This window comes from Mya arenaria, chromosome 3 (genome assembly GCF_026914265.1).
Source record: "Mya arenaria isolate MELC-2E11 chromosome 3, ASM2691426v1".
In the NCBI taxonomy this organism is placed as follows: Eukaryota; Metazoa; Mollusca; class Bivalvia; order Myida; family Myidae; genus Mya; species Mya arenaria.
In genome coordinates, this window is record NC_069124.1 from 52533572 (window position 1) to 52559387 (window position 25816).

At 36.1% G+C, this 25816-nt stretch overlaps 2 protein-coding genes and 1 long non-coding RNA gene across 3 annotated transcripts; all 3 read right to left on the minus strand.

Annotated features, from left to right (window-relative positions):
- Window positions 1-3026: 3026 nt before the first annotated feature.
- Window positions 3027-4627, minus strand: LOC128227075 (uncharacterized). Its single transcript, XM_052937277.1, has 2 exons — window positions 4299-4627; window positions 3027-3422 (listed from the first exon to the last, which is right to left on the minus strand). The coding sequence occupies exons 1-2, from the start codon at window positions 4593-4595 to the stop codon at window positions 3327-3329; spliced, it is 393 nt and encodes a 130-aa protein (XP_052793237.1). The 5' UTR covers window positions 4596-4627; the 3' UTR covers window positions 3027-3326.
- Window positions 4628-8947: 4320 nt separating this feature from the next.
- On the minus strand, window positions 8948-14888 carry LOC128227076 (uncharacterized). The gene is made up of 7 exons (XM_052937278.1): window positions 14878-14888; window positions 14559-14721; window positions 12971-13015; window positions 11179-11380; window positions 10635-10709; window positions 10156-10239; window positions 8948-9333 (listed from the first exon to the last, which is right to left on the minus strand). The coding sequence occupies exons 2-7, from the start codon at window positions 14714-14716 to the stop codon at window positions 8980-8982; spliced, it is 918 nt and encodes a 305-aa protein (XP_052793238.1). The 5' UTR covers window positions 14717-14721; window positions 14878-14888; the 3' UTR covers window positions 8948-8979.
- A 6032-nt stretch (window positions 14889-20920) lies between these two features.
- Window positions 20921-25436, minus strand: LOC128227078 (uncharacterized). Its single transcript, XR_008259763.1, has 3 exons — window positions 25325-25436; window positions 24480-24553; window positions 20921-23564 (listed from the first exon to the last, which is right to left on the minus strand). It is a non-coding gene; the product is annotated as an uncharacterized LOC128227078 (long non-coding RNA).
- Window positions 25437-25816: the final 380 nt, after the last annotated feature.

Genomic DNA, 25816 nt, shown 5'->3' on the forward strand with positions numbered 1-25816 from the left:
CCTAGTACGATACCAACTGGCATGATCAGTAGACAAGTACGATACCAACTGGTCTGATCTGTAGCCTAGTACGATACCAACTGGTCTGATCTGTAGCCAAGTACGATACCAACTGGCCTGATCTGTAGCCAAGTACGATACCAACTGGCCTGATCCGTAGCCAAGTACGATACCAACTGGTCTGATTCGTAGCCACGTACGATACCAATTGGCCTGATCTGTAGCCAAGTACGATACCAACTGATCTGATGACTAGCCAAGTGCGTAAATAACTGACCTGATGACTAGCCAAGTGCGTTTCCAACTGACCTTATAACTAACTTCGTGTGTTACTAACTGGACTGATAACTAGCCAAAGTGCGTTGCCAACTGGTCTGTTCACTTATCCGATGTGTTTAAAACTGGTCCGATAACTAGCCTAGGTCGTTACCAACTGACCTGCTAACTTTCCGAAGTATGTAACCAACTGGCCTGCTAACAATCCTAAGTGCGTTTCCAACTGGCCTGATAATTATCTTTATTGCGTTGCCAACTGACCTGTTCACTTATACGATGTGTTCAAAACTGGTCTGATAACTAGCCTAGGTCGTTATCAACTGGCCTGAAACTACACAAGGGCGTTGCAAACTGGCATTGTAACCAGCTAAGTGCCTTACCAAATCGCCTGATAAATATCTCAGTGGGATACCAAAAGGCCCGATAACTAGCAAAGTGCGTCACCAACTCGCATGATAACTACCTCAGTGGGATACCAAAAGCCCCGATAACTAGCAAAGTGCTTCACCAACTCGCCTGATAACTACCTCAGTGGGATACCAACAGGCCCGATAACAAGCAATGTGTGTCACCAACTCGCCCGATAACTACCTCAGTGGGATACCAACAGACCTGATAACTAGCAAAGTGCGTCGCTAACTCGCCTGATAACTACCACAGTTGGATACCAACATACCTGATAACTAGCAAAGTGCGTCGCCAACTCCCCTGATAACTACCTCAGTGGGATACCAACAGACCTGATAACTAGCAAAGTGCGTCACCAACCCGCCTGATAACTAACTCAGTGGGATACCAACAGGCCCGATAACAAGCAAAGTGTGTCACCAACTCGCATGATAACTGTGTCAGTACGATTCTAGCTGACCTGCCTGATAACTGTTTCAGTACAATACCAACTGGCCAACCTGATAACTGTGTCAGTACGATACCAACTGGCCTGCCTGATAACTAGCTCAGTACGATACCAACTGGTCTGCCTGATAACTAGCTCAATACAATACCAACTGGCCTGCCTGATAACTAGCTCAGCACGATACCAACTGGCCTGCCTGATGACTAGCTCAGTACGATACCAACTGGCCTGCCTGATGACTAGCTCAGTACGATACCAACTGGCCTGCCTGATAACTAGCTCAGTACAATACCAACTGGTCTGCCTGATAACTAGCTCAATACAATACCAACTGGCCTGCCTGATAACTTGCTCAGCACGATACCAACTGGCCTGCCTGATGACTAGCTCAGTACGATACCAACTGGCCTGCCTGATAACTAGCTCAGTACAATACCAACTGGTCTGCCTGATAACTAGCTCAGTACGATACCAACTGGCCTGCCTGATAACTAGCTCAGTACGATACCAACTGGCCTGCCTGATAACTAGCTCAGTACGATACCAACTGGCCTGCCTGATAACTAGCTCAGTACAATACCAACTGGCCTGCCTGATAAGTAGCTCAATACGATACCAACTGGCCTGCCTGATGACTAGCTCAGTACGATACCAACTGGCCTGCCTGATAACTAGCTCAGTACAATACCAACTGGCCTGCCTGATAACTAGCTCAATACGATACCAACTGGCCTGCCTGATGACTAGCTCAGTACGATACCAACTGGCCTGCCTGATAACTAGTTCAATACGATACCAACTGGCCTGCCTGATAACTAGCTCAGTACGATACCAACTGGCCTACCTGATTACTAGCTCAGTACGATACCAACTGGCCTGCCTGATTACTAGCTCAGTACGATACCAACTGGCCTGCCTGATAACTAGCTCAGTACGATACAAACTGGCCTGCCTGATAACTAGCTCAGTACGATACAAACTGGCCTACCTGATAACTAGCTCAGTACGATACCAACTGGCCTGCCTGATAACTAGCTCAGTACGATACCAACTGGCCTGCCTGATAACTAGCTCAGTACGATACCAACTGGCCTGCCTGATAACTAGCTCAGTACGATACCAACTGGCCTGCCTGATAACTAGCTCAGTACGATACCAACTGGCCTTTTAACTAAACAAGTGCCTTCCCAACGTGCCTGATAACTAGCATAGTGTGCATTACATACGAAGTGTGGTACCAACTGGCATTAACAATAGACCGATGCGTACCCAGATGGTCTCATTTCTAGCCTAGCGCGTAACCAGTTGTCCAAATCATTAGTTGAGTCCGTTACAAACTGGCCTGAAACTTAGTTTAATGCGTTTCCATCTAGCCTGATAAATAGCCCAGTGCCTAACCAACTGGTCTGATGATTAGCACAGGTAACGGCTTATTTCATTTATGATAAACATGTTAATTAACAAATATCGACTTATATCCCTATATGTGGTTATGGTTACATTATCAGTTATTTACAATATAGTATGTGTTACAACTCCTTATCTGGACCAATATACTACTTTTAAAGAGTTTATAACACGCTTGTACTTATCAATTTATAACTGAAAATTGATAAGTATATACTTATGTAACACGTATGCTATAAGATAATAATATTTGGTTCGGGTATGAACAATATTCGATAGATTCAAAGTTTTTGATTAGTAAATGTTATCCTTATTAATAAAGGATTTTTTATGAAATCAACTACAGAACAACAATGCAAATATATTTTTTTAGTAAGTAATTTAACAAATTGTCATAAGTATAGAAAGTAAAAATGTCAAACTTACTTAAGTATTTTGCTTTCTTGCTTGATGTTTTGCTATTGGTGTACAGACATTTACTATATTTCGTATATGCGTTCACCTGTAAATACTGATAATACTATTTGTCCACATGGGTCATGACCTTCTGGATGTTATGCGAATCAAACTTTGAAACATTGAAACTTAATCATTTCTATTGTAAAACGAGCCACAAAGGGTTCAGAGTAAATACCCAGTGATACACACTGTAAACCATGGCAATGTTTAGTAGTACATGTAACTCCTTTTTCTCACACACGTACCTCAAACCTAACCCACACGTGTGTACCCACCAGGGAATTGCATTGTTTTTTTCTATAAAGAAATATACAGGTGCCTCCTTGGGCTAGTAAGTTGTTGAGGAAACCGGGGTCATAGTCGGGTTTGTTGAAGTTCCAGGTGTCCCATTGCCTCTGTCCGTTCTCGCCGTCGTTTCTGGCCGCTATCCAGTAGTCCAATATATGATAATATATAATATATACTTTCAATTTAGCAGTTAAACTTACCGACTTAACTCCTGAGAATCTTAATTATGCTTGCTATAAAACACCTCACTGGCAATCAATTTAAAACTAATATAATACAAATACACATTAAAACACTTAGATTAATTAATAATTTAATTTGAAAATTTAAGAATTACTTCTACTGATGGACAGCATACATCCGAGGTCGTTTTCGATAGTAAATGGCAAAGGAGTTCCGAATGCGGCACTATCAGATATATCAGGTACCATTGTTCCTAGAAGCCTTTTTGTTATGTCAAGTTATGTCAATGTTTGCCGTTGATTGCGATGAAAATTTGACAAAAAATAACATTCATCATAAAATTTCTCGTGTTAAACAAAACGCAACATTACTAAACGAAAACAATCCCAGTGAGCTTTTAAACTGCACTCTCACAGATTGAACGTTTTAACAACTTTTCTTTTATTTTTTTTTTGTCTTGGAACTAGCCAATTTATGCGAAGATGCTTGAAAAGCAGTCACATAAGACTGCTGCTAACTAAAATTAGATAGCAGATTTTTATATTTAAGTTAAAAAATGATGTTTTATGCATTTTTATTAAACCGTAAGTAACGCTTTTAGCCATAAAACATTAATTTTCGAACGGAAATATAAAAATCTGCAATTTATTCTTTATTCAGCAGTCTTTTATCATCGGTTTGCAGATATTTACCTAAAAATTAGCTCATTCCAAGACAAGAAATAAAATAGTTGTAAAAACGGTAAATCTGTGAGAGTGCAGCTTTAATATATGGTATTAGATAATTACGTATTTCAACTGTTCACGAACATAACGGACACTCATCGTACCTGATTCGTGTATATTTTCCACTCGCCGTCACTCAGCCACCGCTCCTTGCCACTGCTACTGCGTGACATCAGTTCACAAGCACGTGTCTCGCCGTTGTAGCGAGCCGCGTGGCAGCTTTCACCGGTATTTCCGTGTTGCGCGCACAGCGAGCTGCACCTCATGGCCGAACGCGCTGTCGTCTTATCTAAAATTGTTCCCGTCAATGCCGAACCCGTGTACTTCTGATAGTCTTGGGTTGAAACCTCATCCGTTGTCGTCGCAAGTAACTGAAGCAGCAAGATACCGACCAGCTGCATATTTGCCCAAAGTGTGCGACAACTGCAAGAGTCGACTGTCTGCGTCCTAGTGTCTATCTGAATGCGTCGGTCGTTGTTTGGAAGTTAGGTTTCTGCAGCTATGGCAAACAGACACGCGCTAAATGTATCGAGTCTTAAAGCTGCATTGCCGACAGGATTTGATTCGGGTAATTTTATAGATTCTTGTCTGCCCAAGTCAGTCCACTCTCCGGGATAAAGAGTAAGCCGGCTGCTTTACTCTGTATGTTAGAACACTACAATTAACGGTATAGTAACAGTAACAATTATCAAACTGGAACTGTAGTTTGCAGTTACGGTCAGGATTACATGTAGTTTCTTTCTTTAAATCAATATGACCATAACTGCAAGCTGATCATTCCTCCTTTGACTGGAACAACCGAAACATGAGTCCTATAATCATATATTATTAAAAAAATACCCATTTCATAATATTGTTAATATATCGAAAATAGTACCCCAGAAGCCACATTTAAGAAGTTATTATCCATACCCTATTTAATGCCACTGATACAAATCAGTCGATTAGCCAGTTATATTTAGTGTCAATTTAAAACACATTACAAGTAATTGAATCTTGAAATTAAGTTAAATCTAATATGTTTTTTTTAATACAGCCCCATACTTATTTTGTTTTTGTTTTACCTATTGCCTGTGAATAAATCGTCTATGAGAGAATGGGCAATTAAATGAGTAAAATAAATAGAGGATATTTGTTTATTTTAGTGTAAGATCGTATTTTATTTCTCGAGTTTCATAGAAAAACATATTTTCACAAGTTGCAAAGCCTTAGTTTATCTATGATCACGAGCAGTTTGGTACGAATAGTTTGTTGAGGCGTGGGTGGGGTAAACAAAATATCTGTAAATTGTTGTGTGAAATTTGACTTGGGTATTTTTCTGTTATTGGGTTCTAATTACGAGACGCATTAGGTTCTGTGTAGTCGTCCAGTAATTCGCCGACAATATAGTTATTGTTTTGTTGTTACTGTTTTATATCCACGGTGCAAGGGGGCGTTGCCGTTTGTTTTTACATTATGTATGTATTCTCCAGATTCCAAACAAATACTCATTAACAAGTACATAATTCTGATCTAAAATCTGATCTTAGTAAATTGAGGCCACAATTTACTAAGTCGTGGCCTCAAGTTAGTAAGTTGTGGCCACAATTTACTAAGTTGTGGCCACAATATAAATTAAGTGTTGCGGATGTCACCTCTGTGCCACCGTAGTATGCCCTTGTAGCGAACGAAATCTAATATTTATATAGACCTAAAGCAGTGTGTGTTTACCACGTGATAAATTGCGTCATAAATGCTACGTCGGAAGGCAAAATTTAGTTTCGAATGAAAACTTTAAACAAAGATAACTTCAGCATTTCTTCACCATTTTAAATGAAACATAGCACAGCTTTGTCCGCTTAAGGAGCCCCGCCTCCGGCCTTTGACCAGAATTTGATTGAGAGTTTAGTTTCTTAAAACACTATGACAAACCTTTTCACAATACGGCCGTCTGACGAAGCACTGTCAAAACATAAGTTTGGAATCAGGTTTGTTGAAGTGTTTGATGAAACTAATCACCTTATCAAACTCCGGTAATAAAACGAAGGCGGGGCTCTTTAAGCGGCATAAACTGCCCTTTGTTTTATTTAATTTGGTGTTGTAAAACAACAGTTATCTTTGTTTTAGTGTCCATTTGTAGCAAAATGTTGCCTTCCGACGTAGCATATATGACGTAATTTATCACGTGGTATACACACACTGAATTAAATAGACCTAAATGATTGGTGTTCATAAAACCATCTCAAGTAATTCACTTGCTAAAGTAGATTTCTTAAAATTGACGTTGTCAAATTATGAAAATTATTCACGACCAGTCAGAAACTTAAATAAGGAAAATGATAAGTTAGGAAATGACTAAAATGTTTCGGGACTGCATAGTATGATGCCTCGCCCTGATATAACACCTTTAGGCTGTGAATCAAATTTGCAATATCACTATAAAAGATACTGACATCATTTCTCATAAACAATACGTTGACATTTCCCCAGCCGCTGATTGTAAAAGCTTATAATATTTTAATTGTTTTCGATACCTCGCGCTGAGCTCACAATCAAAGAACAGTATAAATTAATTAAAATCAGTAATACAACTACCTGATTTAAATCGTATGCCGACGCCATGCTTTTGGTTAGTTACACTTTACACTTTACAACTGTCTCTGATACAATTGTTGTTAAAATACAAATGAAATATTTACACTTTTGCATGAGAATGCTTTCAAATGCTAGCCATGGCATTACGGTGTGAAATGTGACAAAAGCAAATGTTTTAATTTTCCATTTTTGGCATCGTATCAAAAGCAAGTAGATAAAAGTCATTAGAAAGAAGCGTAAGCAACTTTTAACGTATCACTCACCGTAAGAACACATTACATCATATGGGTCTGCATTCTAGTTATTATCGCAAAATAAACCCAAATACAACACTTTTATATTCCCATCAATACAACATTTCCCCTACATTACCAAATTTCGCCGACAATGCCACAAATTTCCTACACTGCCAGATTTCCCCTACAAAAACACATGTCCCATTCAATGCCACATTTCCCTTACAATGCAACATTCCTCCTTCAAAGCCACATTTCCCCTACAATACCACAATTCCTATACATTGGAACATTTCCCGTGCAATGCCACATTCCTCCTACAATGCCAGATTTCCTCTACAACGCCATATTTCCCCTACAAGCCAACATTTTCCCTACGATGCCAAATTTCCCTTACAACGCCCTAACAACGCCACAATTCCCCCATACAGTGCAACATTTCCCATACAATGCCACAATTCTCCAAAACAATGCCCTATTTCCCTTAAAACGCAACATGTTCACTACAATGCGATATCTTCCTTACAATAACACAATTCCCCTACAATGCCAATTTTCCCCTACAACGCCAGATTTCCCTACATTTACCATACAATGCCAGATTTCCACTACAATACAACATTTCTCCTACAATACAACATTTACCATACAGTGCCATATTTCCATTAAAATGCCACATTTCCTAATACAATGCCACATATCCGCTACAAGCCACATTCACCATACACCATACAATGCCATATTTCCCCTTCAATGCCACCTTTCCCTATATTTCCCATTACAATGCCACATTAACGTTACAAGCCACATTTTCATTACAATGCCAAATATCCCCTATAACGCCACATTTCCCCCTATACAATGCCACATTTCCCCCAATACAATGCCACATTTACCATACAACGCCACATTTTCCCTACAATGCCAAATTTCCCCTATATACAAGGCCAGATTTCCCCATAGAATGCCACATTTTCCCAACAATGCCACATCTCCCTATATTTCCCAATACAATGCCACATTTACGTAACAAGCCATATTTTCATTACAATGCCAAATATCCCCTACAATGCCACAATTTCCCACTTTTTTTACAATACCAAATTTACCATACAATCCCACATTTCCCCTACAATGCCAGATTTCCGGAAAAATGCCACATTAGCCGTATAACGCCACATTTCCCTTACAGTCCCACATTTCCCATCCAATGCCACATTTCCCATACAACGCCACATTTCCCATTTTCCTGCTTATATCAGTACATTTGTTTGAAACGTTTTAATGAAATAATGTGGAAAATAACGCTTCAATACATCGACTTTCAATGCAGAACGCGGTATATAATTTATTTTGATGTCATAAATTGGCACTTCACAAGCAAAATATGTGGTTGGCTTAACATTGCTATCGGCCTGAAGCGATTGTAAAACGATCATGATGTTTGAAGATATTCCATTGGTGACCAAATATTTCTGTCGCTGTGTTCCTCAAGCCAAACGTTTCAAACGTTACTTAAGAATGAACATTGTTTTTCTGCGTTTCATTGATGTATGAAGTGTTTGAAAAATTACACCTAATTTGCATTAACACCGAAGGGTTTGGGTTGTTTTATCCAATAGGATTTAAGCATTTACTCGCACCTACTCAAAGTTGTAATTATACGAATATTAAAAGTAGCCATGATTTGCTTATTTGACACGTACTCGTTCGAGAATATATTTCTAAGACGGCTGGACTAAGTGCCAGTGTTTTGCAAAACCAGTCTGATAAGCTGCCATTGTGTAAATTGCTGATTTTATATCAATATAAAATCGAATTTATCTACTTTAGATAATTTTAATATGCGGGTTTTAAAAGGCAAATAGGAAAACAATATCCTGAAAATATAAAAATATAAATAAGCGATATATTTTTATGTAAATAATCGCTAAAAACAGTATTTTAAGTTTAGTGGTTTTCCACATGTATATGTTTAAACAGGTTTTATATCATCGGTGCCAGTATTGATGTTCATACTGCTATTGTTCTCTTTCACTGGAGTGTTCGTCCCCTGTGCAACGCCCTTGAATAACAAAGGACCTCTTTCGTGCAGAAACATCGCCGGCCACACAACATAATCAACGTGTTTTCCGTTAACTGTATATGGCTTGTAGCGGTTATAATCAAAGGCTTTTCCGCGTATGTCTACGTCTGTATCTACCCAAACGGGTGGGTCTTGGATAACCATGAGCCAACACAACTCAATACTTTCGTCAATAAATGTGCGTGACAAGTCGATGGCATTCTCAGATTCTGAGAAACGTTTGCGTATGTCTTCGAGGAGCTTCTGTAACAACGGTTTAAAAGTGGGTTCTTATTCAGAATCACATACACATGTATAACAAACATCAAATTTGACTGATAAACCTATAACTACATACTAAATAATGCATTTATAAAAATATTTTATTACTGATAACAAGTTTGTTACCCTGTATTTAATAACATAAATCGCAATAATATTAAATGATTGGTGAATGCTAAAAGATTTACTGCGATCTTTTATAGTACCATAAGATAGAAATACCGTGTTTTATGCACATTTCTTTCAAATCAAACTCGGTATCTTTCATAATAACCATTGTTTTCGACATATTTTTGGTATATCAAAACAATAATATAAATTGTGGTAAATTATATTTGGGAGTAGGAGTGCATCTTAAATGTTAAACTGAGGATTTTAATGTGATAATTCTTTACATTAAAGTACAGCAAATTATGTCACATAATATGAATACATGCATGTTATTCAATTCATAATTAACGCAAAACAAAAAAGGTTAATGGAGAAAAGGAATAGTATTTGTACTCAATGTTATGATGTTATATTAAATGTGAGTCGTCCACGGTAAATAAATGACATTCTGTTTGAAAAGCTCTTAAATTGAAGTTGTGTTTATTATGAATACAATAACGTTGTGGATACCGCGTATGATTGCAATAACGTTGTGGATATGATTACAATAACGTTGTTGATACCGCGTATGAATACAATAACGTTGTGGATACCGCGTATGATTACAATAACATTGTGGATACCGCGTATGATTAATATAAAGTTATGGATACCGCTTTGTTGTTTTTTAACACCAATCATGTGTAGACTTACATGTTTTATTCTGACCAAATGCGTTCGGAATGTTTTCTTTCTGTTCTCTTTCAATTGCTTCATCATTTCTATGTTGGGCTGCGGCTGTAACAAACAATTTATTACAAATGATTTAACAAGAAAATGCGTACAAGCTTAAAACTAATCAAATAACACATGCATTTGTAACAATATCTTGAAGTTTCAAAATTTAGCATTTCCTGTTCATATTTGAAAAAAAACAACAACTGTTTTTAACATACTAGTGTTCTATCATAATATCTAAGAACAATATCAGATTTAAAGCTATTATTTATCATAATGTATTATACCAGGCTCGGTTATAACTGTCATATCCCTAGCTAGTAAGAAATCAACAAACGACCAGCATAGGTTTGTAAAAAGGCATTTATTTAATACCGTAACAACACTCAGTGGTATAAAAATGTTATTTATCATATGATTGTTTGTTCAAACTAATGACAATAAGGAAGTTCTACCTGAAAACTTTGAAGCAATGTTTGTACCTCTTCTAAATCATCTTCTGCCCGTATACGACAAGATTCAAAGATTGTCTGAAAAATGTATTATATTATACAGTCGAACCTAAAAATTCGAGCCAAGCGGTAATGCAATTAGTATATAGAAAATAGAGCCAACGAGGATTTCGAACCAAGCGAGTTCGAGTCAAAAGTGTTCGGCTGTACATTGATATAGTCATTAATCTTATTTCACATAAGGTAAAAAGAAAACATTTTTTAAACAACTACTCATAAGAAGAACTCAATAATGGACACCGTGATTAATCACTGAGTGTAAGTGCTTATAGTAGTGTTATATAATGACGATTTAAGTTTTCAAGTTCCAAGTTTTATTTATAATAAACAAGAATGTCATAGACCCATGAGGCATAAAGTGCATTATGGTGACTAATACAAAAAATATGTACTTGTGCAGTAACATATTAATTTATAATTTGTATACAAAATTAGATTTAGAACATGCATACATATATAATTATTTAGGTTTTAAAAGAAAGCATACAAGAAAGAGGTTCCTAATCCAAAGTATAGTCTCTTCTTCTTTCCACGACACTTTTTTCGTGAGACGCTCATAACATTCGGTCCACTCATTGTCATAAAGTTCTGAGTACTGCTCGGCCAGTTTTGTAGGTCTGTTATTGTCATTGAGGTCGACGATATTTGGATTGTTGTTTGTTAGTTGAGCTGACACCAATCTGCTTAATCTGAAATATTTGCAACATTTATGACAAACAAAAACGCGGAGGATCTGGTTTCAGTTGAATTAAATGTAGTTTATACAGAGTTAGGAATATTTTTTAAATTTGGTCAAGGATTGCGTCGTTATTATACAAGCAAATCCAAAATATTTCACACTTGAAGAGGCAGAAAATAGCATAGTCTTTTATAGGCTAAGAAATCTTTTTCCTATCTTTTCTCTAAAAGGTTATTTAGGAATTACTGTCAATTTCTTGCTTCTGACGGCGCTAGCTTTGTCTAAGTGTGTGGATGGTAGTCAGGATTTGCATACACCATGATGGGTCTAACGAAGGTTTGTTATCCATAAACCTTAATGGTCGGCTGGCTTTGTTGCCCAGAAAGGCAATGCTGCTGTTTTAGCTGTTGCAGAGACATCCATCTTGTTAGATATTTTTATACCAATGTCCAATATGTGTTTTGCCCACGTTCTGTAGAATCATTTGAGAAGAGGCGAGCTATTCAGGTAATGTGTAGCGGTATGTTGTTGATGTTCAGAAGTACAAGTAGGTCACCCTTATTGTACACCGGGTTCCACATTAGAGGTGTCGAATTTGTTTCCATCGATTAAGACATGTTGGCTTATGTTGACTGGGATTTCATTGGAAAGGATTTATCTGGAATACCACATTGCTCTCGCTTACGGACTAGTCCACTGTGAGGGATCTTATCGAAAGCCTTGCCGAAGTCAAGAAGCACGTCATATATCTCATCCATTTATACAGAAGGTATTGTATTGTGAGATCAACTGGCTTTTCCAAAATCCCATGGTGCCGGTTGCTGTTCATCCAAAGTTTCTCAAAATGTGCCATGATCTCATTTTTGAGTAGACACTTCGGAGTTATGTTTTAAAAACCTCGCTGCTGTCACGTCGATTCGCTTTAACTACTAAATAACGCTATTAAGGATCAAGTTGTAACATCATTGCTGTATGTGTTATTGGCATATCCACTTCAAACTAACTAATTGTCTATAGCTTTAGGTCGTGGGTAATTTTTGATGCAGAACCAGTTGATCTTACTTTACTAAGTGTCTTCTTTTTCGTCTAGACATTAGATTTGTTTAGTGTGAGGTCCATGGTCGAGAAAAAAAGTCGATGTCAGCCTTAAAATGACTTGTTCGTGTATGTACAAAGTGCTTAATGTTGATGTGATTAAATTACTGTTAATCTAGATGTAAAGTGGTCAGACTTTTTTTAAGTGTCTTTTTTCCTAAGTAGCATTGTACGTGTGTAAGGATCTAAAACAAACAATGTTTAGATTTGCGTAAGCACAGCTTCGTGGTCACTAACCCCGGGAGCTACATGCACAAGTGATTGGCGGTTTGTGTGAAACAAGGCAAGTTCGTTTTCATCTCTTGTGGTTACCTGTACGGAGTTCAGGAAAGATGACTGATGCCTACGAGATAATTATTTCCGAAGATGGTACATTTGTTATGATATTCAAAACAAACTAGTATGCCAAGAACATGGAGAAATAACATGGACGACGGTCGAGCAAAACACAATGAAACTATTCATTTTTATTTGTTGTAATTATCGAAAATGAAAACTTACGAACCTGTTTCGTAGCTCATTATTTTCTTGTCTAAGGGTGGTTATTTCACTGAAATAAAGAAAAACAACATTGACTAGAGATTGCTTTATTGAAAAAGCGTTTGTCTCCCCTATTGTGTGGTCGTAGCTGAGAAAAAATAGATGATAGACATGAAATCAACAGGGGTCATCTACTAGTCATGACCAACTTGCACACCAAGTATGAAGTTCCTGGGTGCAAGCGTTCTGTAGTTACTGAGCATTAACCGTTTCTTCACCTCAAGGTCACGGCGACCTTGACCTTTGACCTACTGATATGGAAATTAATAGGGTTCATCTACTTGTCATGACCAACTACCATACTAAGTATAAAGTTCCTGGGTGCAAGCGTTCTTTAGCTATTGAGCGGAAACCGTTTCTTTACCTCGAGGTCACGATGACCTTGACCTTTGGCCTACTGATCTCAAAATCAATAGGGGTCATCTACTAATCATGAACAACTAGCTGTCTTTTGTTACTGAGCGGAAACCGTTTCTACACCTAAAGGTCACGGTGACCTTGACTCTTAACCCACTGATCTCAAAATCAATTGAGTCTCCTACTAGTCATGACTAACTAGCATACCAATAATGAAGTTCCTGGGTATAAGCGTTCTTTTGTTATTAAGCAGAAACCATTTTTAAGCTTAAGGTCCCCGCCAACATATCGCTTTTTACCTAAAGGTAACCTTCACCTTTGACCTTTTGATCTCAAAATCAGAAGGGGTCATCTACTAGTCATGAACAACTAGCATACCAAGAATAAAGTTCCTGGGCCAAAATGATATTTAGTTATTTAACGGAAACCGTTTCTTCACCTCAAGGTCACGGCTACCATGAACTTTACACTGGTGATCTCAAAATCAATAGGGGTCATTCACTAGTCATGACCAACTAGCATACCAAGTATGAAGCTCCTGGGTCTAAGTGTTCTATAATTATTGAGTGGAAACGAAGTGTGACGTACAGACTGACGGACGGACTGACGGACTGATGGACAGAGCAAAAACAATATGTCTCCCCATGAATGGGAGTGACATAATAAGTCTGAGCTTTACAACTTCTTTGCGAAATTATAAAACACCATGCAAAGCATTTTCCGTAATCTTGAGCAGTAAAGCCAATGAACGGGTTATCAAAATTGGTGTTGGTTGATATAAAATACTTGAATAAATCGACTCACAATGCAGGACGTAACTTAAGGGCACAACCTTTTGACATTCGCCTCTCGCTCAAAACCGAAATATAAAATTTTAAATGTTATGAATGGGGATTTGGGATATTTCTCGAAGAAAATTTGGAAAATTTATAGTTTATTCTAGAGTAATTTTTACCTAATATTCTCACCGACATTGATATAAAAAGAAATCTTGGCAGATTTAAGGGTGCGGGCCCCTCTGGATCCGCTCGTGTAATAAACTGCTTATTTGCTGACAGTAAAATATTTTCAGTTATCGTCCGATACGGTCACCTTATCTTCTGAAATGAACATTTGTTGAGCATGATCTGTCGTGGCAAATGAAACTCATCATATCTTACGTTTAAAACAGAGAACGAAAGTTGAAAAAAAAATACCTAAGACTTGGCTGTCTCTCAACCGGATCTGAGTATATATCTTCTGCATTTGTCGCTAATGTCTTATCATCGTCGTTGTGTGTTTTTATAGAACAGCAGGCATTCCAAATTGAACAACAAGAGACAGCTTCTTCACTCGAGTTCACTGAGTACTGCATCGGATCTATTAAAACAATGTGATAGAAATATGCTCGCGTTTGTTACAGTTGTTTCTACTTGCGCAAACATGTTTTAAACATTTTCTAAAAAGACATTCCGAGACAGTTAGTCCAATTTAAGATTACAGAACACTTCATAGAGGAAGAAAATAATCACATACATTTAGGACAACCGCTTTCGTACATATATAGATATATAAAATATAGATATGAATTGCTTGCTATCAGGTTTTCAATATGATATATAGAGAATGTTGAAGTACAGAGTCATATCAAACTACGTTGTTAGCGTCTAGTCCATATCGCACGATAGCGTAGGTCAAGATTGATGTATATCACGCAAGCAACGGTTAGCGATTAAATGCCCTCATGTAAAGTGTATTTATCATATCGGGTAGTATACAACTGATTATATGCAGTACTCGTCGACTCAAAAATCATGCGCGTGAGTTTGAAAAGCTAGCCTATTGAACCATATATAGGGGATATAGGACGTTTTTCTGGTGACCTGTATCACGTCGAAATCGGTTTGTAAACCTGGTGACTCATCGAATGAGACGTGATGTACTTCTCTAGAGAAGCGTCATATCGTACAATACCATTTATAAATACCTTACTATCTAATTATTCCGTTTTTTCCGGTTTCAATTTGATTTTGTCCAAATTTGGAATGGCTTGCGCGTATGAATATTTTACGAACGTTTGTGTATTAAAGGCAAGTGAGGCTACTCCAGTGAAACGAAGTCAGAAGTAACAGAATTCACTTTAACAAATTGATAATACGAAAACAATTATTAAATGTCACAGCACCAAAAATAAGAAACATAAACGGTACTTGTTAGTATACATTACTCGACAGTAATCGTCATTTCATGAAGATGTAACGCGGCCATTTTAACAAAGTGAATGCACAAGGGATTTTTTAACGATCATTATATGCAGAATTGATGGACGTTCGTGAGTCAGTCGCTATTAATACCGATGGCGCGAATTCGCCTTCTCCTTTGTATTGGCGAGCTGCTCATGTTTATGATAATGTTACAATTTATAAGCTTCCAATTGGCAAACAACAAGTTGTCTAGATGGATTGGAAGTGTTCTCTGCTTCGTGCTTACCCTTATAATTCTGAATATTTGCATGCTGGTGACGACAGTACATTAAAGTACCTAATTTTACAGGATTTACCAGTTATTTTTGTCACGCTCTTTTAGCAACACGAAAGTTGTTCCTAGACTTCAATACGGAATCAGAAAACGACAGTATTACATTGATTTTCAATACGGCGTGCTCTATTTTCACTGTTGGATATTAAAAGGAAATTGATAGGCATATAATGAAATTAAATATTGTTATAATATGTTTGTATGTATTATCTTGTTCATGTAACGAGTTTAGTTAGCGAATATTATTTGAACTGTTTCCTTAAAGTATGTAAGTTTACACACTCAAATATGTTTTAATATACAATGTCGCGTAATGCCAACGCTCACTTAACTTTCGTGATAGTTCGTTCAGTAACCAACCAACAACTGTTCAAGTGTTCTAAGTCTTTATTGTTTACCGTTCTTTCTAAGTATAATAATCAGTATATAATACAGCATGACATTTAAGGTAATCCCACATCCTAACTGCCGTCCATTAAGGACCCAAGGCCGCGTTCCTTGCCTGGCCTAACCGCCCTCCGTTTTCACATCCCAAATCATCTCTTTTATACTAATTTGTTGTCTACCTATGACAGCTTTACAACCACAGGAATACACCTTTTTGTAATTAACATGACCATTTTGTACATTTGTACCAGGTCGGCTGTCAACCATCTGCATATTCAAATGACAATCAAATATGCCCTACATTACTAAACATACAGTATGTAGACATATATCCATTTAATTAAATCTTAATTATATCTTAAATATAACGTATTACGTCACATTCTATAGTAACTCTGTTACGTGACATTCGTCCCTTTTTTATCAAGATTTTTAAGAAAATCTTTGAGTCAACCCCAAACAATGGTTATAATTGAATAGATAAATAAAATCGTAGGAAAGTATGTTTCTCAACCCCAAACAGGTAAATTAAAAAAAAGTAATTCCGACAAAAAAAGATACGCAAAAGAAAATCTGTGCCTAAATCTCAAACAATGATATCAAATTGTATAGATACCGTCCCTTTTTAATGCAAGATTTTCTTTTCGTAAGCAATAGAAAGTAAACTGACACGTTATTTGTCAAAATGTCTGACATAATATAGACTAATTGGTAATTAGCCCTCAGGTAATTAATAAACATAGTTAACAATTAGAAAATAACACTGCATATTGAGTACAAGTAATTAACACTGACAGTACTGTTGTCAAATTTGGTAATTAGTCAATGTTTTATGTAGCGCTGCTTTTCATGTTATCATTCTCAAGGCAGGGAATCATCGTTGTTGTTGTTGCTGCTGCCGTGTTGTTGTAGCTGTAGAGTTTATAGCCAAGGGGTTGTTTGATTGTAGAATGTCCCCACCGACTCGAAATGTTCTGCCATTATACGACTGCTAATTCTGGAAGTGTACTTAGATAGATGTGTGCAAGTGTTCATGTTATTGAAGATACTAACGATCTCAAGTTGGTGTTGTCCATCACACAGGAATCATCACGGTCCTAAAGACTTGATCATGTGACGTCAAGCCGAACACAGGTCATACGAGAATGTGTGCTTAGCTCCTCTGGATATTCCGAAGTGTAACCAATTGGTTAGCACATCACATACGCAATACCAGAATATAGTTCGATCCTTTATGAAACACCGATGACCACTTAACACATTATCGCCAGTAGGTATATTATCTCGATATCCGCTGAAGAAGTATGTTGACATTGACTGTTCGTATCACGTGACATATTACCTGTACTTCTAAAAACCTTTCATTGACATAGGTGTTGCTATTACCATGAAATTTTATGTTGATATTTTCAAGCAGGCTTATATTTTGAAAGTGGCCCCATTTATAATTAATTACTGTATCTGCGCGTAAGTGTTCGTATGTTTGATTTAATGAATGTTTGACCTTAGTTGTTGTTTTTTGTGAAACGTTTTATTTTCATGAACAACATTTTATTTTATTAAGAACCTTTTTTATGCAATATTTTACAAAGCTTATATGTTAGCTTTACCACACTAAAACACCCTTTCATTCAACATGTGCATTAATTCCGTTCTGTCCTGCATGCTTATCAGCCGATAACTAACACAGATATTTAGAACAAGATTGATGATCCGTTATGTTTATCATTTGAAAACTTTTAATCTCATAATTATTCCATTATTTTAAGAAAACTAATACATAAGTGATTCAATTAATTTACTAAATAACTCACACCCTTATGTGACTTCACAGGAGTCCAACAATTTTGTTGAAATTCAATATCTTGAACGTATCATCTCCAATCACTTTTAAGAAACCTGGTCTTTCTTGACCACTATCTTTGTTTATCTTTGTACAACTTTGTACATCTTCATAGTTATAAGAAAGCTAAACTCTAGCTTAACATGTTACCGTCATGCTTATCATCTGATAACTTACAACTTTATAATTGATTCATTAGTTTTACCAAACTAATCTGTGAGTTACTTAAATAATTTAATTAGATTACTTACTACCTAACAAACAATTTTATTAGTGATTTCGAAAAAGAAAATCACTTGCCGTATTCAGGCGATACACTTTATATAATGACATCTAAGAAATTACTTTTCGTTTTGCACGCTTTCTCTCTGAGACCTTACTATGATCCAAACAATGATTTATTTATATGATTTTTAAAACTTTAAAACCATCACCAATTTACTCAATATAATATAAAATGATATCTTGACAAAATACTACAATTATTTACACAACTATAACCTTACTTAATTTTAATGATTTCATATCATTAATGTCAAGTCAATTACAGGTAACATTGAATTCATTCACCTATCTGATTTGTTTGACAATGACTTACAGTTACATGACAACTGAAGTAATAAAACCTGCCATTTGTCTCCTTCTTCGACATAAAAATATCTCATTTTGTATTATCTTCAGTGTTTGCACTAAACCCTGAGTATAAGTCATTATTTTTTGTATTTATGCAACTTTCATTAATGTTAGACCTGCTAAATAAGTTTACTCAAACTTCTTTTAATTACATTTCTTTCCATGTTAATTATTCAATTAATGTCCTTAAATGACTTAGTTTTCTTTTTCATCTAGTTATTCAATAATGTACTTAAATGATTCCTCGTTTGGATTTAACAACGTTTTTTTTCACACCTGTTTTACTTTTTTTATCGATTTTCTCAATATCTTTATCTTTGTTACCTTAAATACTCATTCTTCAGTTTATTCTTATTTAAATCAAATGGTTTTATTGTACTAAATAATATGGAACGTTGTTAAATTAGATTGCTTAGGGGTTCTTTCAAAAGAACATCTTTGCTCTGATTGCATTTATTATCCAAAACTTTAAAATTTTGCCCCGTTAAATTTCCCAAAATTATAGCAACACATGTCATATCTAGGCAAGAAATACAAAGTAATAAAACGTCATTAACTTTTGTCCCGTGGCCTGGTCGCGCTGCAATGTCCATAGTCACTCGAACCGCAGTTGTCATCATGTACCTTTTTCTTCTTCATTTCAAATTTGATCCAATAGTTGTCAGTACTTCGCCGTTGTGTTCCACGTCAACCCTGTTCTTGAATATCTTCGGTCAGCAGGCACCAAACTTTTACGTGTCGCGTAATGCCAACGCTCACTTAACTTTCGTGATAGTTCGTTCAGTAACCAACCAACAACTGTTCAAGTGTTCTAAGTCTATATTGTTCACCGTTCTTTCTAAGTATAATAATCAGTATATAATACAGCATGACATTTAAGGTAATCCCACATCCTAACTGCCGTCCATTAAGGACCCAAGGCCGCGTTCCTTGCCTGGCCTAACCGCCCTCCGTTTTCACATCCCAAATCATCTCTTTTATACTAATTTGTTGTCTACCTATGACAGCTTTACAACCACAGGAATACACGTTTTTGTAATTAACATGACCATTTTGTACATTTGTACCAGATCGGCTGTCAACCATCTTCATATTCAAATGACAATCAAATATGCCCTACATTACTAAACATACAGTATGTAGACATATATCCATTTAATTAAATCTTAATTATATCTTAAATATAACGTATTACGTCACATTCTATAGTAACTCTGTTACGTGACAACAATTCTATATACTAATCAATATACAAATGATATTTGTCATTACAAATAGGTAGACCTATTGTCAATTACAGTATCCTCTTTGTTTGTTATTGATATGATTTATTAAGTTTTTCATTGCAGGTAATCTTTTGAAAGAAAAGCTCAGTCATCTGAGATGCAGTGTTGCAGCACTGAAAAGCATTGGGTATGACTGTATATCTCAGCGTATGATTAAACCAACTATTGCAAAAACTATGCAAACAGTAATCGTGGAGTAGGATTATTATTATATTTTTTAGTGTTATTAGACCCAGTCTTTCAAAAACAGATGCAATTGCCATTATAACATAGTATGAAATAAGAAAATACTTGCTACTGCTTCTTGCAAACTACCGATATTTTACCAATATATGTAATCTTAATACAAAATATCACTGTCAAGGCAGGCATTCCATTTGAATATGAGAAATGGCTTTTAAAAAAACAAATTTTTACTGTAATGTTTTTTTATCTCTTAAGAGAAATGTGTACTTATACAAGAAATATTATCAAGAATTGTATTTAAAAAAAAATGTTAGACCATTTCTTTTTTTATTTTACTAACAACTTTCACGTTTTATAGTAAAGATTATGTATCTTCTATTTTACAGGTGTCCATCATAGAGTGTTTCTCTTTGCCTGCAATCAGGATACATCAACTGACCTTTGAACTGTGTTTTCCAACTTGGGATTCAAACACATGCCCTCTTGGGTAGGACAAAGTCAGACAAACACCTGTGGCTATATCACTATACTTCTTCAAGTCTTGCTCTATGAGTGATCATGATGTGAAATAAAACATAATGCAGTCATCTTTTTGTTATATTAAATAAGTTATGAACAAATAAAATATTTCAAACATTTTATTAATTCGTTATTTTGAAAAACAGTATGAATAAACATACATGTATACCAAAAGACAAACAAATAATTGGCAAAGAATGGGCACAAAAATATAAGAATATTGAAGTTGGAGATTTATTGTTAATATTGATTTTAATGTGACAGAAAATGCCCCAATTTGCCAAAAAGCATTGAATATCAATTGACAATGCTTGGATTTACAAAATTCTGCCCAAATGAGTATAGATCTGTGAGTTGTTGTTTGGTATTTGTTCATAAAAGTCATGATATATAAATCAAAGTTTAAAAAAAAATGTTGCAAACATAAAACAGTGGAGGATCTGATGTTATGTTAAAATGATATACTTGTATAAGCTATTTAAACTGTATATGAGCAGATTCTTATGGAAATATGAGCTTTAAGTATTACTTTATTCCAAAATGGTGACCTAGAAGGTTTAGTTCCTTGTATTGGTCAATGTTATATTGTTCACTTAACAGCTTGAGGTAAATGCAAGATATAATACAGTCAAGTTCAGAAACTGCTCAACAGTTATAATAATAAACCCTTCCTCTCAATATGATGTACATTTGTGGGAAGTTATATCAAATCCTTCAAAAGGTTAAAGAGACATGGAGCAGAAACAATTTGTTACAGACGGACAGACAGACAACTAGAGCTAAAAGAATTAGTCTATTTCAGGGGGATACATACTTAGCCAAATGGTTCTTGAGAAAAAGTCATTAAAAATAATTTATAAAAAGTACAATAAACAGGCAGTCATAAAAGTTAACATGAACACTAACTTAGGCTTAGATGAGCTGGATGAAAAATGTCTTAAACAAAATAATTGAGAAGTTGCCCAAAATGTTACAGCTACATGTAAGAAATGAGCCAATTATCAACAAGAGATGTTTGTCAAACATTATGCCCCCACCTGAGCGCCATGTTGTCAGGATTATATGAACAATTGAATGAAATAAGCATGGACCGAAATGACAGCTGATTAGTCACTGACATTGGATGGCGTTGAGGCAGTTTTAAGATTATGACCATTCAAAGTGTGAGAATAGAGTGTGTTATGACCATGACCTTTGACTCTATGACCTCAAAATCCATATGAGTCATCAGCTGGTCTACAAAAATCTAAATGTTAAGTTTGAGGGACATGGGTTCAGGCATTGACATGTTATCACACAGGCAAGCTTTTTTCAATCAATGTCACTGTGACCTTGACGTTTGACCCGATGACCCCTAAAATGAAAGGGACTCATCTACAGGCCAGACACAACTCCAAGTCAGGTTTGAGGGCCATGGGTACAGGCATTGTCAAGTTATCACTCAAAACATTTTCGTATTCAAGGTCACTGTGAACTTGACCTTTGACCCAATGACTCCTAAAATCAATAAGCGTCATCTCCTTGTCAGGACCAACTTCCATGTCAAGTTTGATGATCATAGGTTCAGGCATTGTTGAGATATCCCTGAGTGAGGATTTGTTATCTTTTTTGCATTAAAGGTTATTGTGACCTTGACCTTGGCTTGATGACCCTCAAAGTCAAGAGGGGTCATCTACTGGTCAGGCCCAACCTTTATGTCAAGTTTGATGACCATTCAGACTGAATGGCATGATTGGTCCAGGAATTGTCGAGTTTGCTCTCAAGATCACTTTGACCTTGACCTTTGACCCCTAAAATCAAAAGGGGTCATCTACTGGTAAGGCCCAAACTCCGAGACAAGTTTGAGGGCCATGGGGGCAGGCATTGTTGATTTATCACTTGGACAACCTTTTACCATTCAAGGTCACTGTGACCTTGATCTTTGGCTCGACGATCCCCAAAACCAATAGGGGTCATCTACTGGTGAGGCCCAACTTCCATATCAAGTTTGATGACGAGATGACGAAAGGTCTAGGCATTGTTGAGTTATCACTCGGACAAGCTTTAAAATTAATTTACCATTCAAGGTCACTTTGACCTTGACCTTTGACCCGATGAGCCCTAAAATCATCTACTGGTCAGGCCCAACCTTCATGTCAAGTTTGATGACCATACGTCCAGGAATTGTTGAGTTATCACTCGGACAAGCTTTGGTTTACAGACGGTAGACGGTACCAACCCACATGTGCAAAGCAATATACCCTTCTTCTTCGAAGGGGCGCATAATAAAAAATGTCTTATTATGCACAGCAGTAATTACATTGACAGAGACATTTTTTCTTTGAAGTATTTATAAATTGAGTCAGTAGCTGAGTCCTTGGATGACATAACAGTGTAGTATGTTGGTTATAATATTTGTTTCCTTTTTAAAAGATATGCCAGCATGTATATAGATGGTCTCTTCTTCCTGTATAGAGTCAACATCAAAGTCCACAGTAAATAGATTCATGTGAGTTGCATGAAGACAGAATTTTCAAGTTTAAACAATTTACAATGTTGAATTGATGTAAATAGTTGCTCAGATCACAGCAAGGGTAAACTGAATCAGAATGAATCCATTGAAGGTGTTGAAGCAGTTTCTGTTTGAAGGCTGTTCAACTCAAGCACAATCCTTTGATATGAGATGGTGGTATAAACTGTTTTGTGAATTCTGTCCTTGAAAAGTCTTTGGTAGTCTCAAGTATCACCTTGAAAAACAGTTAAGATGAATTTTGTAGAGATTGGAAAGTCTATTGCTCTTTCGGTAACTTTCATTCTAGGTTCTGAAGTATTTGTGACATGGCCCTGAGTCTCTGAAACGAAAATTATTTAAGAGCAAAAAAAACAATGATAAAAAAAATTGAGTACATATACAAAATATTTTAAATTTACATCTCTTAACAGTCACAGAATATTTCACAGAGCCACTTGTAAAGTAAGTATAATAACACCAGTTGTTTTCTCATTTAAATAAAGGGAACAACTCAAAATCACTTAAAGCCGGATTTATAGACCTAATAATTAGGACCTATACATCATATAAAAATATAATACAATAAAATTAGTGTATTGTCTCTGACATGACAGACGGCTATAATGATACCTTGAATTTGGTTCTTTGACAACAGACTTCTTTGACAACAGACTTATCTGCTAGAAATCATTAAAAACCCTTTTTATTTCATTTGTTTTCTTTAAGGCTGCACTCTTACAGATTAACAGTTTTAATAATATTTTATATTTTGTCCAGGAATGAGCAAATTTTGTGTAAACATCTGAAAACCAGCGATACAAGAATGCTGACAAAAAATTTTATCGCAGTTTTTCATATTTCTGTCGCAAATTAATGTTTTTAAAAATGCATAAAACATCAATTTTTGAAAATAAATATGAAAACTTGCAATGTGATTTTTTCAGCAGTCTTATATCACTTGTTGCTATGCATTTTCACATGCAATGTTACATATATACAGTATCCAGTGATGTGGATCATTCCATATATATGCTGCACATCTTTAATATTATAATTATAGAATGTGCATCAAACTATATGCATGATAAGCTTAAAAGTTTGTATTAAATTGAGATTTGGTAAAAAAAAGTGCTACAAACTGACTGTAAATACATACATAATGCACGATTTCCACTTGATTCGCTCTTGCGGTGTATTTACTTTTATCTTGCTTATAAATAACACGAGTAAACCGGAAATATGGAAATTTAGTTACCCATCCAGAAACCTGCAGTTCTGTGTAACAATCCGTCCAGCCTAGTTACCAGCATCTTGGATCCATGTCAGGATCTGAAATAAAAAATGAATAATCTATTTATTTATAAACAGGCTGTTTTCTTTCTGAAGCTTAAAATATGGTTGACACTTTTCTTTAAATGCAAGGTGGTTTCTGTTTTAATAAAGCCATTGCTTGAGCTCAAGTAGTCATCAGTCGTGCGGTTCAAGATCTGAACCTGTCCCACTTTTGCACCCAGGTTTACCGTACTAATATTATACCGTTCATGAGTGTGTCCCAGTACTAACCCACAAAGGTCAGATTGTTTGCAAATTAAGTTATCAGGAACAGTTTGTCGAGCTGGTTGAACAATTCAACTGCAAGCTTTAAGTTATTTTAAGTTCTAAGGGCCTGTGAGCCAAGTTGATAGAGCACAAACTTGCAAACAGGAGTCCCCAGTCCAAGTCCCATTTCTAGCTGCAATGTTTTCAGAACGCCAAGAAAATTGAAAAAAAAATGTAGTTTGGGACAAACAAGTCTCCCAACTGTGACCAATAGAGCTTATGCTTACCTTCTGGCTGATCTGGATATTTTAAAAAAAAATACTTTTTGACCCATCCCACCCCCCGCATCCCCACCCCCAGGCAACTTTTAAATTTATAAGCTTCAATGTTGATTTAGAATTTTTGAACACTATTAGAGACATGATAATCTTGTAAATATAAGTCAAAGCAAGTCATTTAAAAATTATAAAAACTTTGACAGATGAAATGACAGACACTGTCATTTCATCTGTCAGTTTTTAGCTTATTTGTTTTACTTAAAACACCGTAAAATTTAAATACCATGAGTCTAATGGTTGGATAGTATTTCAGTCTATATTCCAGTGTACTTATCACAACAAAACTCTTGAAATGCATCGAAATAAGAGCATTTTGTTTTTCAAAACATTTTGACAGTTGGCGCGAGGTTGCGTCCCCTGAAAATTTAGTCAAAACGGCGTCTTAACGATTTGTTAATTTACTCACCGGGTTGCAGATTCCACAGAGTCGTCTTCTGTCTTGAAATTGGCAGTTGGTTTTGTTAAAATACGCCATAATAAATGAAAGATCGCCAATATAGTATATTTCTGTTGTTGTGGCGGCCATTTTTTAGTCTACGAAGTTCGTACGCCACCCTAAGAGCTTTCGTAGATCTACGAAACAGGTGCTTGTTCGTACGAAATTCTTAATAAAACGGCTAAACAGCCTGAGATACATCGTACAAAGTTCGTGAGCAAAACAGACTTCGTACGAAGTTTAATAAAACTGGCCCTTATTCTAGTCAAGCTTGGAGTC

What these genes read in the sequence shown, in the direction of transcription:
- LOC128227075 (XM_052937277.1), bottom strand. Translation starts at nt 4,595, where the DNA reads ATGCAGCTGGTCGGTATCTTGCTGCTTCAGTTACTTGCGACGACAACG. An exon ending in GGAAAATATACACGAATCAG is followed by an intron (nt 3,423 to 4,298) that starts GTACGATGAGTG and finishes ACTACTGGATAG; the next exon opens with CGGCCAGAAACGACGGCGAG.
- LOC128227076 (XM_052937278.1), bottom strand. Translation starts at nt 14,716, where the DNA reads ATGCAGTACTCAGTGAACTCGAGTGAAGAAGCTGTCTCTTGTTGTTCA. An exon ending in GAGAGACAGCCAAGTCTTAG is followed by an intron (nt 13,016 to 14,558) that starts GTATTTTTTTTT and finishes TCTTTATTTCAG; the next exon opens with TGAAATAACCACCCTTAGAC. An exon ending in ATTTGGTCAGAATAAAACAT is followed by an intron (nt 9,334 to 10,155) that starts GTAAGTCTACAC and finishes CCGTTGTTACAG; the next exon opens with AAGCTCCTCGAAGACATACG.